The sequence below is a fragment of the Buteo buteo genome, chromosome 6 (assembly GCF_964188355.1).
Source record: "Buteo buteo chromosome 6, bButBut1.hap1.1, whole genome shotgun sequence".
Classification (NCBI taxonomy): Eukaryota; Metazoa; Chordata; class Aves; order Accipitriformes; family Accipitridae; genus Buteo; species Buteo buteo.
Window position 1 is genome coordinate 16,838,736 of NC_134176.1, and position 17,856 is coordinate 16,856,591.

Here is a 17,856-nt window from a genome sequence, read left to right on the forward strand (position 1 = left end):
TACTAATTACATCCGCCTCCACATTTCAATAAACCTGTGATTTTAGCCATTTGCTAGGAGCTGTAGGCTGCTGGCAGTTTTCAAGCAGTGATCTCGCATCATTAATGTTGTGTATGGTTTGAAGAAAATTAGATTGTTGGCAGCTAATTTGATCTTCTTAGCATTTTATAATAATAATTTATGTATTTTGCTTGCCTTTCATGACAGCAACTAGAAAATCAGGACAGAAGCTGTAGTAGTAAACGGTGGTTCAGAAGAATTATGGCCCTCCCTTACTGAGTTTGTTGTGGTGACTCATCAGCCTTAGCAATTATTTGGCAGAGTTTATTCCCCTTCTCCTGGCGGCATACATGCATGATTCCTGTTTTCAACTTGCCTTGGGTTGGAAACTCTGAAAGTTTAGCCTCTCCCCAGACCTCAGTGTTTCCGTTTCCAGGCTGCCTGGAATCAGGAAGTGAAGAAGCTGCAGCAAATTTTGCAAACTAGAAGAAGGGATCTTTTTTTTTTAAGGAAAAAGGTCAGTTTTTTTACTGTATCCAAGCTTATTTTCCTCTGTCCAGTGCACAGTATGCTGTCCTGCTGAAAGGGTTATAGGTCATTATGGGAAAGGATTTAAGTTTAAAAACTAACAAGTAAACAATGTTGAAAGAGAAGCAGAGAAGGCAGGGGACTTGCCTCTGAGTAGAAAATGGCAGCTGCTCTTTTGCCAGCTTCTTTCCAAATCTTCTTTCCGAAGTCTGGCAGCTTCATGCTGAGCCTGGCAGGGGCAGCAGAGCAAATGGCAAAGGACATGTAATGTCAGAACTTTCTATTTGTGGAGCTTTTGGCCTCTGCAAGCTTGCCTTTGTTTAGCTCCATAACGTCCCAGTGACACAGGTAAGATTATTGTTTCTGGTTTTATAGAAAGGCGGTATTAATCTTGATTGGCATTGCTCTTGCCTGCCTGTCTTGTGAATTTGCAGGATACTGTTCCCATGTGAAAATACAGTTTGAGCTTCATTCTGCCATATCAAATAGGATTCTGCAAACTGGGAGATCAGGAAAGCTGAGAAAAACAGGAGGCAGCTGCATGGGGTGTGTCACTGCTAGGCCTTGTTACTCAGCTGTATTTTGGATAAGCCTTTGTAAGAGAAGCCTGGATATTTAATAAATGTGTGCTGATTTTTTTTTTTTTAAATATGTATATACACACATGTGTAGCTATGCATGTATGTGTATACATATATATAAAAATAGAAAGCTTTTATCAGAATCACCTATGTATGTTAATATAATACAAGCAGTTCTGCAAAATTAAATAAATTTATATCTGAAAAAAAATATGTATTTTCCTCTTTTTGTAGGTAACATGGTGTGATCAAAGACTTCTTAATGTAATTTTTTAAAGGAACAAAGACTCAGTAATATGTAAAACAATACAGGCAACTGCAGTTAAATTCTAGACACTCTTGGCTTGTTCCTCCAATCAGTCAGGGTGACTGCTGTGATAATATGATTTGTTAAATCATGCTGGTGATAGAAGCCAAGAAAGATCACATGCAAGGGGAGACTGCTGGCTGCTAGAAAGGCAAAGTAATTCCTGATACACAGTTGCACAGGAGACAAATGTGTCTATGGCATCTAAATAAAGTTTTGTCAGATGTCTCTGAGCAGCTGTCACTATGCAACACCAGGCTCAGACAGTAAAAAAGACTGAGGCTTTTGTGTTGGATACAGTTTGCACACGAGTATTGTGTTAATTCATGCCTTGATGAATAGGATGTTTGGACTTGGATTTCTTTGTAATCCTTCTCTCGGCTGTCACTTTATCCTTGCAGTGTTAGAGGCAAGACATCTAAAATGAGCGCTGATGCAGAAACCCAACTGAGGCGACTCTTCCAAAATCCCCTGCAAGAATTTCAACAGTGGAAGCCATCAGTCCAGATGATCCTGGAGACTCCAGAGCCAGCGCTGGCTCACATAGAGGTAGCAAACCTGTTACTGAGTTCAGAACCTCATACTTGGTTTGTGTTTGTCCAAGCTATGCCAGCAGCTGCCTGCAGCAGCTGGAAGGGCCTTTCCAGTATGGCAGGAAACCCCCCAGTATGGAGGTCAATACTTAGATCTAGCTGTAGCAGAATGTCTTATTTTCTGCCCTCCATTGGGTTAATTGGAGTTGTCAACTGAATAGGCTGAATTAAAGTGCTAGATATCTTTAACAATGATGATAATATTGTTTAGCATTAGCCAAGATCTCCCTAGATGGGAAATCTGTGGACTCTTGTTAAGAAGTGTGTATTAATATAGTAATGGGATTATAATGCATGATTTCTGCATGTGCCCAGCAAGGTGTGTTTGTTACTTTGTCATCCCTGTGATCTCCAGAATAAATGTGTCTGTGAACAGGGATGTAGACTATCCTGAGGATGAGCATTCAAGCTGTCCTTTCTGTTGGTTGTTTAGGCCTCTCCTCTGCACAGACAACTCTTTCCATAGTACAGCTTTCCTCTATTTCTGTTCACAAAATGGATGCAGTCCTGGTGCTTCTAACATTATCAGGAAGACTTTTCCTTTAACTGGGCACTGTCCAGGTACCTTCTGTTACCCCTTGTTGGCCCAGCATGCTGTTTTTACCTGAATTTGTCATACTGCTTTCGTTGTGTGACTTGTGTGAGAACAATATGGTTAAAAGATTTTTATTTTTTTGGTATGATTTCACTGGAAGAATTTTTCTCCTTTAGGCTGCTCTAGCTGAAAGCTCCCAGTTCAAAGAGAAGTTGGTGACATTACAGCTGAAGAAGGATTTGCTAAATAACGTCCTTGGTGAGGAAAAAGCAAAGTCTTTCCTGCAGGAAGTAGCTGAAGCTTCAAAGGAGAGAGAAATTCTACATAAAAGTCTGCTGCAAAGCAAGAGCAAACTCCAGGTAAGCTTTCAAGCCCATATACAGTCTTTGCCTGTGACAAAGGCAATGATCAATCTTTTACTAAGCCAGTTTTATAGATAAAAATTTAGTACTACCCAGCTATGCCCAATCCCTTTTCCTAGGTTGATCAAATATTCAAATAAATTTGTGGTTTGTTGCATAGTGTAGCTTGGTGTTTGTTCTGAGTATGAAATGGACATTGACAAAAGATGATGCCAAGGGATATTTGTTGAATGCTGGATCTTTTTTCTTCTTTCTCCATCTAGAATTTGATATCACAACATAAGGACTTTGACGCTGGTTTCACACCTTTACAGAAGAAATTAACTGCCATCAAAGCCAAATTAGATCTAGAGAAGGAACCACGGCCTGACCTCTTGGGTAAAAAAACACAACTCCAGAGACTGCAGGTACATTACAGTAATGTTTGACCATGATATCCTCAGTTAATTGTGGTCCTGTTTGTTCATATTTTATTAGCATTAGGAATTCAGTACCTTGTCCCCTCAATTGATTGTGTGTTAGATAATTTAATTTGGTCCAGTTTATAGCATGGAGTAGATGAAATTGAAGCAATGCAGCTGAAGAACTGGGCTTGAGGGAAGGAACAAGCAGCTGGAAGCTGTTGGTGCCACACCTTCTTGGGCTAGTTTTATTGCTAAAGAAAATGTATCCTGATACTTCCCACTAGGAGTGAAACGTCACAAGACAACCTGAACCAATTGAACTCCCTCCAAAAGCAGGGAGTTTCCATTGTCCCACCTCCTCCTGCATCCCCCCTTCCTGCTCTTTATCTTGTCACAGCTTTGACACGTGCTGGATTTACTCCCCAGGCTAATTCAGCTGGCTGAGATAAGAAAAAAATAATAACAGAAAAAGATGATCACTTTCCACTTGGTTAGTGTTTGGAACTGGTTTGGCAAAGGGTCCAACATGCAGTAGAGCCTGCTCAAGGCATGCAGTGGGACTACATAGCTGGGAGAGGGGAGAGAAGAGCAGGAGGGGAAGAGAGAGGGGATGTGACTCTTTCTTTTCACCATGGTGAGCTACGGTGATTCAGCCACTTCACCCTTGGTGACCACAGAGGTGTTATCATCATAGACCTTTGCAGTACTTGGCTAACTATAGTACGTCTCCTCTGGCAGCTTTTCAGCAGCTTGTCTTCTTTGTTATCAACTGGTAGCATGTAAGAACATCCAACCATTTCTTTCAGAAACATTTACTTCTAGACATCAAAAAATTAATTTTCTTAATGATAGTGATTGTTTGGTTTGTGGTTTTTTCTCCCTCACGCTGTCAAATATGTTTTAGTATATACTTTTGGTGTATGTTTTGTGGGGGTCCATGCCACATCTAGCACATTACCCATATGGAATCTGTCTTTTCCTCTGCAGATGATTCAAGATGACTTGGCAGAGCTTGCGATTCAAATGGAGGAGGTAGAGAAGCTTGTTCAGTCAAATACCACACACAGGCATGAAATGAATCAACTTTCATCTGACTCTCAGGCCCTGAAGAGATCATTGGAGGTAACATAAGGGAAAGATTTTAGTTACCTGAGGAGTTGTGAGTTGCCACTATTTAAAAATATAAAAAAAATCTTTGAGCATATGAGATTATATGCTTTGAGTGACAGATATTTTGAGGGGAAAAAAGCACTGAATTCTTAAGACTTTGATAACACTTCCGGGATTCTCTGATTAACTGTAATGTGATTTCCCTTTGGGATAGGATACCATCCACACAGATTTTTATATCTATATAAGTTATTTCTGGAGTGGGCCTGAGATTTCTGACCAAAAGACCTCATAGTTACATTATCATGGAGGTGTTTGGACTTCTTCACAGATTCCTGGATAGTGTTTTTGTATCAATGTTTGGGTTTTTTATAGCTTTGTGACCTAAAAGTAAATGAGAGAAAAGTGTTGCAATTGCATAATTACTTGTTTTAAAGTGAGGCATTTTGTAGCTTGTAAACATAGCTATAAAAGGACCTCCAAAGCAGTCTTAGAAGATATTATTATGAAATTACTTTAGTTATGCAGGTCACCATAAAAATACGTCTGATAAAATGTTACCCTAATATGCACTGTGGAATTCTAGTTTCAATCTCAATAACCCCATTTATCGCTGAACTGGACTTCTGCCAAAAAAGTCTGTACAGTCATTTCTGATTCAGGGATTATAAGATGTATTTAATATTGACTGGTGTAGGAAAAAACCAACCATATTCTTTATTCTGTTCCAGCTGAAAAGGGAGGGAGCTACTCTAGTGCTTAATGCCCCCCCATGTGGTTGAATTCAGGCCTGCAGGAGCTTGTAGGTGTTTTCTGTGCCACTGATGCTAAAGGATACAGGTTTTTTGTGTCTCATTAACACGTTTTCTTCCTTTTTGTCCATGAGATTCTGTGCCAGTAGTCACAGTGTTAGATCCAGTAATGAAACTGCTTTTTGTCTGTGTTTAGTTGCTGACATATTTTTATCATTTGTAGATGATGATACAGCAGAGTGAAGAGCATGTTCAGAAGCATTGGGCATATAATGACAAACTCTCTGACCTCCAGCAATGGATCACAGTAACCGCGGAGAGGATTGACTCCTACCAGGGTGCTGATGGAGAGCAGAACACCGAGGGCAGGGTGGCAGACCTTGAGGTGAGAAAAGCATCTTAATGTAAGATGTTAATTATTCACTTTGCAGCATTCAGACAATAAGGGCGGAGGTTTTCTAGCGAGGTTTTTCTGGTTGGGGAGAGTAATGATGGTTTGTTCCTCATGCAATAACTGTTGGTTGCTGTTGCCTCCCTGCTTTGCCCTGTGCTGTAGGATGTGGAGCTAGGTAAAAGACAAGAACAGTGAGAAATGGCTAAGAACTGTTGAGATGGATAAAGTATTGTCAAAGGATAAGTGGTTTTAAAAAGAGCTCTTCCCACCAGGGTGATCTCTCTGGACAATACCTACCTTTGCCAGTATGTACTCATTGATACATTGAACATTATTACCCTGTTAGCTAACCTTATACTGTGTTGAACTGAGCTGTTCCACAGCTGTGAGCTGCTAGCTTTTCCCTGTGTAGCAGTATTTTGCATGCGAGGTTCACTCTGGCAGGTTACTTAGCTGGCAGTTTTTGCCTTTGTATGGGAAACCAAGATATTTCATGGGAAGGCTACAGAAGGGGTGCGTTGACAGCTTGTGCCCTTTAAGTTTTTCCATCAGCTCTTTGACGCATGTTGGCTCTTTGCAAGAATCCACAGCGTATTTTTTTTCCTGCTAGGTATGTTCTAGCTAGTGCCAACAGAACCAGCATAGTCCTGGACTGAACATGGCCTTCAGTCTGACATAGCCTCTGCTTTACCCAGGATACGTAGAAGTAACTGTAAGGACTGTACGTTTCAGAGATGGCTAGCTGAGTTTCCAGATAAGGAGATCCAGCTGCACCTTGTGGAAGCTCATGGCCAGCTGGTCATGGAGAATTCTTCTCCAGAGGAGACTGCTCATGTCCAAGCAGAGCTGGATCAGCTGAAGGAGTCCTGGAGATCACTAAAGGAGATGGCAACTGGGTAAGTGTTCGTGTACATCTTCCTCATGTCCCTTCAAGGGGATGCTCTTTACTTCTATATGACCAGACACACTTGATGCTTTAAGCTATGTGCTGTGAAAGTGAACAGCTGTATTACAATGCTAGGAGCAAATGAGATTTTAATAATTTGTAAACTGGGAATCTTTACTTTCAAGAAAACCATTATAGAGAATCCGAGGACCAGAGCAGTCTATGAAGCTGCCTTTACCTCACGCTTGGAGTAGGCAGTGTCTCCTTAGGACCTGGCTCACCATTGTACTGCCAGTCCATATCAGAGGAAACAGGACATAGACTGGGTGATTTCTGCTGTTCTGCCTCACCTTCCTGTTCTCCTCGCTGTCTGATCTGGAGATATCTCCAAAGAGTCTATATCTGCACTGGGATTTGTGCCTTTTGCAAACCTGCAAGAGTATAAACAGAGCTAAAATCCTCTCTTAGCTGGCACATGTGGACTTAATTTATTTTGCCCTCACTGTGCAGTGTCAAACTGCTGCTCATATTTGCTAGTCTGTATTAAAATTTAATACTGTGCTACGTGTGTGAGTATATTCATACATGGTGTCAGAATAGGCATAAAAATGGAATGACTAAATTGAGGAAGACTTGATTGTACTGCCTGCTGTTACCAGACTAGAAGGTATATTGTCAAGGTAGTATTTTTTTTGGTCCCTCACTCCCCTGAATAAAAGAAAACAAAACACTTGGAAATGTTAGAACTAGAGGACTGGTGCTACTTTGAGATACTCCTGTCTTGAACTTATTTTGTTAAAAAGATGTTGGAAATAACTTTAATATTAATAGTGCTATTAATAGTAATAATAGTATAATAATAATAGTATTTCACCAGAGGTGTCCCCCATAACCCTGGTCAAAATGTGGATGTCTCATCATTATATGTTTCACTGCACTGATGTCTCTGGTTTTGTGTTTTCAAGTCTTCTCAAAAAGTGGCAGTTAAATAGACCAGTGACTGATAAGAAGAAAATAGCATTTGTGGACAGCAGATGGATGTCTGGACCTGCCTTCCGTCTTTTAGATGTAGATCCCGACCGCAAGCAGGTGAGAGGGAGACTCCATATCTGCCTTCATACTGAGCTTCACAAGAACAATTTTACTGGCTTCATCTGCTATTATGGGTTACAAAGTTGGAGGTTAAGATCTTGCAATCAGGCCTTCAGAGGAATCAACTGACATAACAGCAAGGGATTTTTTGTTCTTGTTGTTTTGTAACCTAGGAGAGGATAGGAGAAGGGCAAAATACAAGCAGCCACTTGAAGCTCCTACACGACTTTGAAGAATGGTTACAAGGAGAAAACACCAAACTGACCAAAATTCTTGCTGCGACTTCAGCTTCCCCAGAGGAAATTAAGGCACGCCAGAGCAAACTGGAGGTTAGTTTTCAGGAGATGAAGATGGAGACAAAGTTGCAATAAGTGCAAATTCTTTCAGAATTAAAAAACAAACAAACAAACAAACCACAGACACCCCCATAACCAACCAACAACCCACCCCTCTCAAACCAAACACCCCCCCCCCCCAAAACAAACCAAAAAAACCCTAAAAATGAAAAAAAAACCCCAAACAACCCAACCTCAAACACTAGACTTTCTGCTTTAGGACACTCTAGAGTAGATGAAGCTCTGGAATTTAGGACAAGTATTTCACCCCTTCTACTAAGAAAGGTCTGCCATAGCCAGAGTGGTAGAATGGAAGGGAGCACCCTGGCATTTAGCTGTCAGACTGGACATTTCCAGTGTGGTATGGCAAAGGTGTTCATTAAAAGAAGCTGATTAAAATCAGTGTCTGGTATTTGGCCTCATTCTTTTTCTTTCTGTTGAATATGGCCAGATGCAATGACAATGGATGCTGTAAGAAAGAAACAGAAATACCCAAGGCTACAGGGGTCCTGCAGATGAGTGGACCCTTTAATATAATTTCAGACCAAAATAGTGATAACAAAAATAAGTGCACTATTCCAGAGTACCCAGTAGTTTGCTTTCATACCACTGTTCTTCTGAATTCTAGATTTAAAAAGTGGGGTCTTCTTGAATTCTGAACTGCTGCTGACCTTGTCTTTCCCTGCAGGAGCTGCAGTCTTGTGTGCCTGATGGTCAGCGTCTCTTTGAGGACCTTCTTCATCTTCATTCTGTTATTGGAAACTCTGAAGATCTGGAGGACCTGCGTTACCGATGGATGCTCTACAAATCTATGCTGAAAGAGTCCATGAGTTCACCGGTAGGTGACAACACTCAATTCACAGTCGCTGATCTCTGCCATTGCTCTTCTAGATTGCTTCACATTGCTAGTCATAATTCAACAGTATGTGTGAGTGTCTGCTTAACCGAAACCTCCCTTAGTAAGTGCCATCCAAGACAGAACAAACATAGCCACGTATTCATAAATATAAGCAGAAATGTTCTTGTATTAAAATAAGAGTTGTACGCTATCTTTTTTCCTTTGTAAGCAGTGCTCAGAATATTTCTTAAAATGCAAGGTTCAAAACAGAATGACAATTGGCTGTTGTCAAAGATGCACCCAGTTGGGGACTGTAAGATGTTTGTGTGTGTGAGTATTTTGGATATACACCTACTTCTGGGCACATGGATTTCTAGTTTTTTGCCCTTTTTCCACACAAAGTTCTCCACTGAATTATTTTTTTAAGAGGTCCTGCAGTAAGAATATATTTACTGTTCATTATTTGTGTCTCCTGCTGTGCAACAGAGTGATCAGAATAGCCACTGACTGAATGGACTCAGAAAGTAACTGTGCACAGAAGGACCTAGTCCTTTTTGGAATTGTCTTTACAGGCCAAGGATTTGGAATGAAATAAAGAGGAGGTATTTTAATGCAAGAACCAAATGATTAAAGAAGTTACCGAGTTCTTATGTATAAAAGACATGCTAAGGATGTCAGAATTCATCTCCATGTATAACATATTCCAGAGCATGCTAAAGATATTCCCATGTTCTTAGTGTCAACATACATAATTAAGATTTTTCTGACTTAACTATTTATATTATGTGTTCAACATACCTGAATCGGAGGATTAGACTTTACAGTACTTTCTATATGCAAGTGCTTCGAAAGGTATCTGAACTCGGACACCTAAAATTTGAGGCACCTGAAAAATTTCTGCTTTGGGAAACTTTGTCTTCAAATCCAAAGCTTACTTTGAATACAAATACTTTAAAGTGCATGGAAGGTAAGCATGACCTTTATTAATAAAGAACATATTTCTAAGAATTGTTTGCCATTGATTGTAATGATATGCTTTGTTGACCAAAACCTTGTGTAAGCATAAATATAGTCAATAGGTGTCAGTAAAGTCAAAGCTATTGCTGGGAGAATGGCTCATCTGATTCAAATGGTCAAACATTTCAGCTTTCTGCCTAATGTGTGTTAAAAAGCTCATTAAAAAAGAATCTCCTTCTGGTTCACTCTATCCAGATGACCATTTGAAAGAAACATCTGCCGACAGGTGAATACTCATTTGTAGGCTCCACTCTCCACTAGGATCTTAAGTTCATGCTGCTTTTTTTTTTTCTTTTAAACAGAGTCCTGGATCTTCAGAAGAACCAGACAGATTCAGAAAGGTATGACAGTTTCCTATCATTAAGCTAAAACATGTTTGATCAGACATTTTGCAGATAATTATTTTAAATTTAACTTTTCTAAAGATTCTTGAGATTAATTAGCTTATTAAGAGCCTCTCTTCTTTAAGAGGTTTATTTTTCTCCAGATTTTAAGAGGGAAAATATTACAGAGTTTTTACTCTTGAGCTATGCTTAGTGCATCTCTAGAAGCTAAATGTCTGTCTCCTAGGAGAGTAGGTGAACTCAGTTTTTGTACATCTACATGAACTTAATTCATTTTTCAAAATAGCTTAAGGAAAAGCCCAAATCTCTCTCTAAAGGATTTAGGCGCCAAGTGCATTAAATAATTTTGAAAACGAGACTTCGAATTCTTTAGACACTTCTGAAAAAATTGCTTTGGATCATTCAGCCCACCTTCTTTCTAATGCAGAAAAACAGAGAAAGTAAAGAGATTTATCTAATGTTATTAGACTAATCCTTATTCTAAGCAGCAGAATTCCTCCTGTGAAGGATTTTCTTTTGGAAGTGATGACATAAACAGAAGCAGTACAGGAGACAATAATGAGAAGCTTAAAAAAAACCAAATGCTGCAAGTGTCTTATTAAACCAAAGCAGCATTTCTGATCCCGTTTTCATAAAGTCAGCGAGTTTTTCTGTTGACCTGAGCAGTGTTGAACTGAGTCTTTTCTCTCTGTCACAATTTACTTTGTTTATAGACACTGTTAGCTTCTACTTTGTACTGTCACCTCACTTTCCGTTTGTTTTCAGAAGGAATAGAATAAGGCTTTCTTTGCCCAATACAGAGTAGATTGGATGAATAACATGTTGCAGGAACATAATCATATCATCATCTTGAGCTAAATCAAACCCTTGATTTCTCCTGTTGCAACATCTCTTTAGAAGAGACCAATGTTTAAAGGGTGCAGTATAGTGCACTTCTAGTATGGCCAGAAATCAAGACTTTGCTCATTCCAATGGGATATTCCGCTGGTACTCAAATGTGGAGTAGCACCTCCAATATTTTTTCCCAGCAAAATACTGACCAATTTAAGGTAGTTTTTACATATCCCTTGAATAGTTTTGGCCACAGTTCAGCCTTCCTGAAAACCCCCAAAGAGTTTCTGTTCTTGCCTGTCTGGTTTAGCATTTATTGTTCGATACTGTTGGTCATCCAGTAAGGTCACCAGAATTTTTCAGGCTGGAAAAACAATATGACATTTTAATACTTGGTGTAGAGGCAGCCAAACATTAGTAGTGCTGCTTTTCCATAGAAGAGGATTAAAGGGATATTCCAGAAGACCAACAAAAGAATTTTCTGCTTTTGGGTCGTTTGTAGAGGGAAAAAAACAAAACAAAACAAAAGCTTTAGGCATAAGCACATCTCCACTGCACAATTAGATACCATTTTTAATTCATCTGTCCCACCTGCCTTGGGGTAGGTGGTATTTATTCCTCCTTAACTTCTCCAAAGGAGACTAAAGTCTTCAGTTAATTTTCAAGGATACTGGAATAACATAATGGCAGGCAGCAAACATTTGTCAATTAGGCCTACAGCAAGAGCACCAAAAAAGCATTTGATGAGTTTTAAATAGCTACTAAACACAAACAAAGAGAAACAGCTCAGGGTGGGAAGGAACGAAGAACTGAAATACCTCATAAGCATGAAGGAAATGGCTCCCATTGCACCAAGTAATTTGCAGTTTCCCTTCAGCCAGTATGAATGTTGCAGTAACTTAACACCTTGCTCACTTCAGTGTGATTTTGCTGACTTCAGAGCCTTCATTCTGTATTTAAACAGTGTCACTACAATGAGAATCCAAGTACTGTAGGCAGAGGTGTCTTTTTTTCATTCAGGCTAAGGCTTTTATCGGGATGTGAGCCTGTGTTCCCATAAGATTGTTGGGCACCACTTAAGAGAACGAGAAAATAATGTTGATCCCCTTTGGGTGCATCACTGTTCAGGTTGAGAGAAGGCGAAAAGCAAATCAGCTGCAGAATTTGTGGCTTTGGAGTTTATTTTAAATTCAGATTTAACACCTAAAGTATGGCTAGAAATGAAAGAAAGATTAGGCAAAATATTTTTGTATGTTTTGAATATCCTTTTGAAACCATGGTGAAGGAAACCAACTACTCTGAGAGAATGGCTGATCTTGGGAGTTAATACCTGCAGAAAGTACACATGGTTGGGGGGTGCATCACTGTACTTGCAACATCCAGTGAGTCTGCAAGCAATGGGATCAGGTTGTCTCTAATTTGTCAGCTCCCTTATGCTTTTGGGTCACACAAAATCAGCAGTGGTGGCAGAGTTTCAGCTATTTTTGGACTGATCTCTGCTTTCTGCAACATGAGGTCCCCAGTGACTCTGCTTGTCTCTCCTGTTTGAGCTGTTTGCAGCAGCAGCAGATCAGCTTGGAGAAGGGGAAGACCCAGCTGCGGCCAGTCTCATTCCAGTGCCTTCTGTTTTCATTACATTTCTAGCCTGCATGGCCAAATGCTGGGCAGAGTAGAGCCTGCTACATGTATATTAATGTGCTTTTTTTCTGATCATTCATCCTTTGCTGAGGACATGCCCCAGCCACTGGTGCCCTTAGGAACAGCAGTGATCGCAATGTGAGCGACTTCTTGTTGATTAACAAAAAACAGTTGCAGGAAATTGCACTGGCTGCAGTGAATTTTTAGCAGGTGCCAATGACAGAGCAATGTAGATGGATATTTCTGCAGGGCACCTAGCACACCCAAGGACATAAGCAGATGCTTAGTAATAACTATGATAAATGTTACTTTCAAAGGTTGGCTCCCAGCTACCTGAAAATATTCCACGAGCATTCTTAGCATGAATAGGAAGTCAAAGGCCCCTTATTTACAGGTCTAGGTAGCACTGTTCAATTTATTTTCTCGAGTGCTCAGAGTCATTACACTTCTTTGCTAAACAAATGATTCTGGCTTTATTGTTTGTACAAACAAAATAATTAGGATTCATTACATCAGTGGTCAGCTAATTGCTTCCTTTGAGATTCTGCTAAGAGTAATCTCCTATAGCACACAGGCAGAAGGAACGTGTAATTTAATCTTATTTAGAGACATCATTGATCTGGAGTCAATCAAATTAATGCAGTCATTCAGGAAACTGTGCAAAGCAGGAGCTGCCACAGCTTGCCAGGAAGAAAACAGTAATGCGCTCTGCTCTGCTCGAGTGCAGATATGACAGGAATTCTTCATGGCAGAACGTCACATTACAGAAATGCACAGCATCGTGTGGTGCCTCTCTATTGAAAGTACGCGGCCCATTTGTTTTCCTGAAGTCCGGCTGTGTGTTAGCCACTTGAAATCTTCTGTACAATTATTCTTAGTAAAATTGAAACGAATCATTAAAAGGTATCTTTCCCTCAGTTTTCAGTATCTCTTTTATAGATATAGAAAATATCTCTCCATATTTTTTTCATCACTGTGCCTATAAGCCTGTGCCTGCCTGCTTTAGGAATTATACCATGGCCCAGACACAGAAGAAGGGCATCTTACCATTCAAAATTAGGAGATAGACTTATTTTCCCTCAGCAGTGATGTTTGCTCAGAAAGGAAACTTAGGCAAAAAAAAAAAATTCAGAAAAATTCTGGCTCCCTCTTCCTAACTCTGACCCACTGTTAAGTATGCTGTGCCACACAGCATCATCCCCTTCCTTGTCCAGCAGGCCCACCAGCTTCCCTTCATGTTACTGCACCTGTGAGACTGCCTGCCTGTCTGCGCTTATTTCTGTAGGTTTTGTGTTGTTTACCGATCTACATTACGGCTTTCCCAAATGCTAGAAAACAGGGACTCTTTATTTCTCTTTTATGTGGTTCTGCCACTGCTGTGCCTTGCCAATACTCTCCCTCTACAGTAGTACTGGTGCACGATGGAGAAGACATCTTGCTTCCCAGGACACCTGGTTCTTACTTTCTGTTAATGTTAACATGATATTAGCTAGGTATGTGGTTGGTGGCCCCTGCTTCCTTTGTTGAAAAGATGTGTCCTTTAGTAGCTTACCATGTTGTGAAGTATTTGCAGATTTTCAGTAAGGAGATAATTTAGAATTATTTTCTCAGCAGATATAATTTTACCCCCTAACTGAAAGGTAATGAGAGAGATATTTATTGACGAATAGCAGAATGAAACCAATTTCCAGTATACACTGGAAAAATGTTTTTAACACTACTGCAGAAAGCATGGTAGGATAAAAATCTTGTAATCAATACCTCAAATTGTATATATATTAGTTTTTTAAAAGTAAGCAATCACATTTTTAAATTACTTAAATAAAATGCTAATAATATTCAAATTATATATGATGACTGCTAAAGTTTAAGAAAAGTTAATCTTGGCTTGAGAGAAGTCACTAGTAAAGCAGTTGGAAACATACATTGTTGATGTGATAAACCAGCTGTTGATGTCAGTACCTTCTTCTACAGGTTCCAGAACATGTTGTCTTTATTTCAGTTTTCATTCTTTCTATTGACCAATTTAATTAGTTTATTTCAAATTGCAAGGCTGAGTGGAAGTTGGAAATTGGGAGAAGTTTGGTTCACTTCTTTGCCTTCCTGAATAAATATAGAACACTGATGTCTCCTACTAAATTTCAGATACACTGACTGAAAAGTCATCCAGTTACTAGCTGTCGATAACTCCCCTTCTAAAAGTAGTACAGCATTGCTCTTAAGTACAAAATGTATTTATTGGGATAAAATGTATTGCTTATGAGTGTATTTAAAACTGGTGGAGTATTCCTGTGCTTTTAACTGAATTCAGTTAAATTCAATGAGCAGCTCAGCCCCTCAGAGGTGCTCACTCACTCCCCTCACAGTGGCACAGGGGGGAGAATCGGAAGGGTGAAAGTGAGAAAACTCATGGGTTGAAGTAGAGACAGTTTAATAAGTAAAAGAAGGAAACGAAGAAAAACAAAACCAAGGAAAGCAAGTGATACAAAAAACCAACAGTGGCTCACCACGAGCAAACCGATGCCCAACCAGTCCCCAAGCAACACCATCCCTGGTAAAACTGTGCCCTCCCCTCCCCCCCTAGTTTTTATTGCTGAGTATGTTGTCATATGGTAGGAGATATCCCTTTGGTCAGTTGGGGTCAGCTGTCCTGGCTGTGTGCCCCCCAGCCTACTCACTGGCAGCAGTGTGAGAAGCAGAAAAGGCCTTGACTCTGTGTAAGCACTGCTTAACAACAACTATAACATGGGTGTGTTGTCAACACTGTTCTCATCACAAATCTAAAACACAGCCCCATACGAGCTACTCTGAAGAAAGCTAACTCTATCCCAGCCAAAACTTGTACAATTTCCACCCCTTATTCCATACCATGTACATCATGCTCAGGTCCCACACTATCCAATACATGCTCATTAACCTGCCACACCCACCTTCCTGTCCTTTGATATATATACAGATATCATTCACTCAGGGTTACCCCTCTAAAATGTCCACAGAATGTCCTCTGAGTTCATTTAGTGTATGACTTTGGGCTCCATCTGTTGTAATGCTCATTCAGGACGGGAGAGAGTGTGTTGCGTTGGATTTTTGCACAGTGAAGCCAGCTCACATTGTGTCACTGCTGCACTTGCACGATGCGAGATATCATCCTTACAAAATTCATTCTTCATTAGTTCAAGTAACTCCTGCTGTAATAACTTTGACATATTGCAGCCAGAGCAGTGGCAACATACAGCATCACGTAACGAGGGCATTATACAGCAGTAACATCATCCAACTCAAATTGTGGGTTATTTTTACCCAGGAGTAAATCTCCTTGTTGTATACGTTGGACTTCCTCATCCTTTTGTATTACCCACCACGTACACCCAGGTCCTTGAGCAAAAGCAGTGTCACAAATGGGTTTGCCTTTTCCTGAGGAAAGATTAACCCAGACTGTCTTTCCCAGCCAGTTCCTTATGTGTACTATGGGAACTTTATATCCCTCACAGTCCACAGGGGTTTCAACTGAGCAGAGCCAAGTCAGTTGGTAGATCCTGTAGCGTTAACTGGCCAAGTGGCTTCTGCTAAATTTGTATCCCAATGCCTGAAGGTCCCAGCACCCAAGATGCTGTTTGGTATGGGCAAGGAAGAAGACGTATTCTTTTTGGGTTGCTGTCACTGTTGGGGCAGCTGACACAGGTGTGTAGGGAGGGAGTGAGATTCTCTTCAAATTCCTGGAGTTGGCTGGGCAGTTCATCCACAGTTGGTGCCTCCATGTCTGTCCAGCTCATTATTGCCAGAGTGCTGGTGTATGATGTTGGTGCACTCGCACAAACTTCTGCCACATGGTCCATGCGCACTGGACTTCATCTGGGTCTTTAGATGCCTGGTTGTTGTCCAGGTTGCTGTCCTGTTGTCCAGATCATCTCCACCACAGCTAATTCTCTCAGATACTGGGTACCCCTCTCAGTGGTGGTCCGCTTGCCTTGGTTACTTGCAAGGTCTTCCTTGAAGGAATTTCCTTCACGCTCAGCAGGAGCCACCTCCAGAGGCCAAGGACAGCTGCCCCTTCCCTTTGTCAATGGCCTTGTCCCTAGCAAGTGACAACAGCTGCTGGGCTTCCTTACTCTCTAATTCCTGACTGTTGGCTCCAGTATCCAACATTGGAGCAACCAGCTAATAATTTGCTCACCTGTGTGACTGCTGAAATCTTTTTGCATGTTTTGCAACTCACTTAGGGACAGGGCTTGGGTGGTTTCTGGCTCGTTTATGATTTCAGTCTCTTCCCCCTCCTTTTCTTGTGACTGCTCTGCTGCAGAACAGGCTGTCTCTTCTAAGTCTTCCTCCTGCTCCCTCCTATGAGAAGCTTCTTCCTCCCTTACTGAATGAGTTGACTTCTGCTTCCATTGTTTCTTCTTGACTATACGGGTGACTGATATAGATGAAGGTTGGGTCTGTGGTTTATCCCTAGTGTTTGTCCGTATGTCTTCAGATCCTTCTTCCCCTTGAGGGTGCTGAGCAATGTTCAGTAGTGCTCAGTAGGCAGAGGCCAGGTCCCAGCGCAGTGCTGTAAGTTGTATCTCTTTGGCACTGCCAGGGGCAGAGTATCCTTTTTTCAAATTGTGTCAGTTTATCAGGATCCTGCGCTTGTTCAGGGGTGAAGACCCAGACCACTGGAGGTGACAACCGTTCTACATACCTACCCATATTCTCACACACACCTTGCCACCTATAACCACACTGCCTCAGGGCATATCTCTGTGTGGTATTCCTAAATAGTTGTTTAACCTTAGGAAAAGCCAGAAACAGATCCCTGAGACATACTAATAGGAGCATTTTAATTATCCAAGGATGTTCAAGATACTGAAGAGTTATTTTAACAAGGCAGAAAACATCTACTGCACAGGAGAAGAAGGGGAAGGTGTCATTCTTTGTTTCCTCCACAAATTGGCTCTTGGAGAAGGGAAAATACGTAATTGTTAATTGTCTCCATGAGACGGTTCCTCAAGTACAGGGATGGCATCAAGGCAAGGCCCAAACACCAGATTAGGCTCAAGGCCAGTGCTTTTATCATGGTTCTCCCAGGCAAAACACAATCAAGTGCTGTACAGCACAGCACATGGCAAAAGCCAAAACCAGCCTTTAACAAGCTCTCAAATTTGATGTATGCATAAAAAAGGGAGCGTGGCATAGATCAGATACAAGAGAACAAATAAGGCAACATTGCAACCAGCAACTGTTAAACAGATGTAATAATTATAAGTTCCCTCTAACACGCTATGGTCAAATTTGTTGTTATCTCAAACTTTTTGAGCACGATGTTGGGC

At 40.8% G+C, this 17,856-nt stretch overlaps 1 protein-coding gene across 9 annotated transcripts in view; it reads left to right on the forward strand.

Moving 5' to 3' along the window:
• The window catches only part of SYNE3 (spectrin repeat containing nuclear envelope family member 3), a 75,056-nt gene that overhangs the window by 34,359 nt on the left and 22,841 nt on the right, over positions 1-17,856 (forward strand). For 7 of the 9 annotated variants that reach the window (XR_012650679.1, XM_075029898.1, XM_075029897.1 and 4 more), the window contains exons 8-17: positions 1,818-1,965; positions 2,721-2,903; positions 3,170-3,313; positions 4,298-4,432; positions 5,396-5,557; positions 6,299-6,462; positions 7,418-7,541; positions 7,718-7,873; positions 8,568-8,717; positions 10,037-10,075. Coding sequence is in view for 8 of the 9 variants with exons in the window: in XM_075029898.1 (XP_074885999.1) it covers positions 1,818-1,965; positions 2,721-2,903; positions 3,170-3,313; positions 4,298-4,432; positions 5,396-5,557; positions 6,299-6,462; positions 7,418-7,541; positions 7,718-7,873; positions 8,568-8,717; positions 10,037-10,075 (1,405 nt within the window). In the remaining variant the exon portion in view is untranslated. Of the gene's footprint in view, positions 1-1,817; positions 1,966-2,720; positions 2,904-3,169; positions 3,314-4,297; positions 4,433-5,395; positions 5,558-6,176; positions 6,463-7,417; positions 7,542-7,717; positions 7,874-8,567; positions 8,718-10,036; positions 10,076-17,856 lie in introns of those variants that run through there. The other 2 variants (XM_075029901.1, XM_075029900.1) reach the window with 2 other exon arrangements.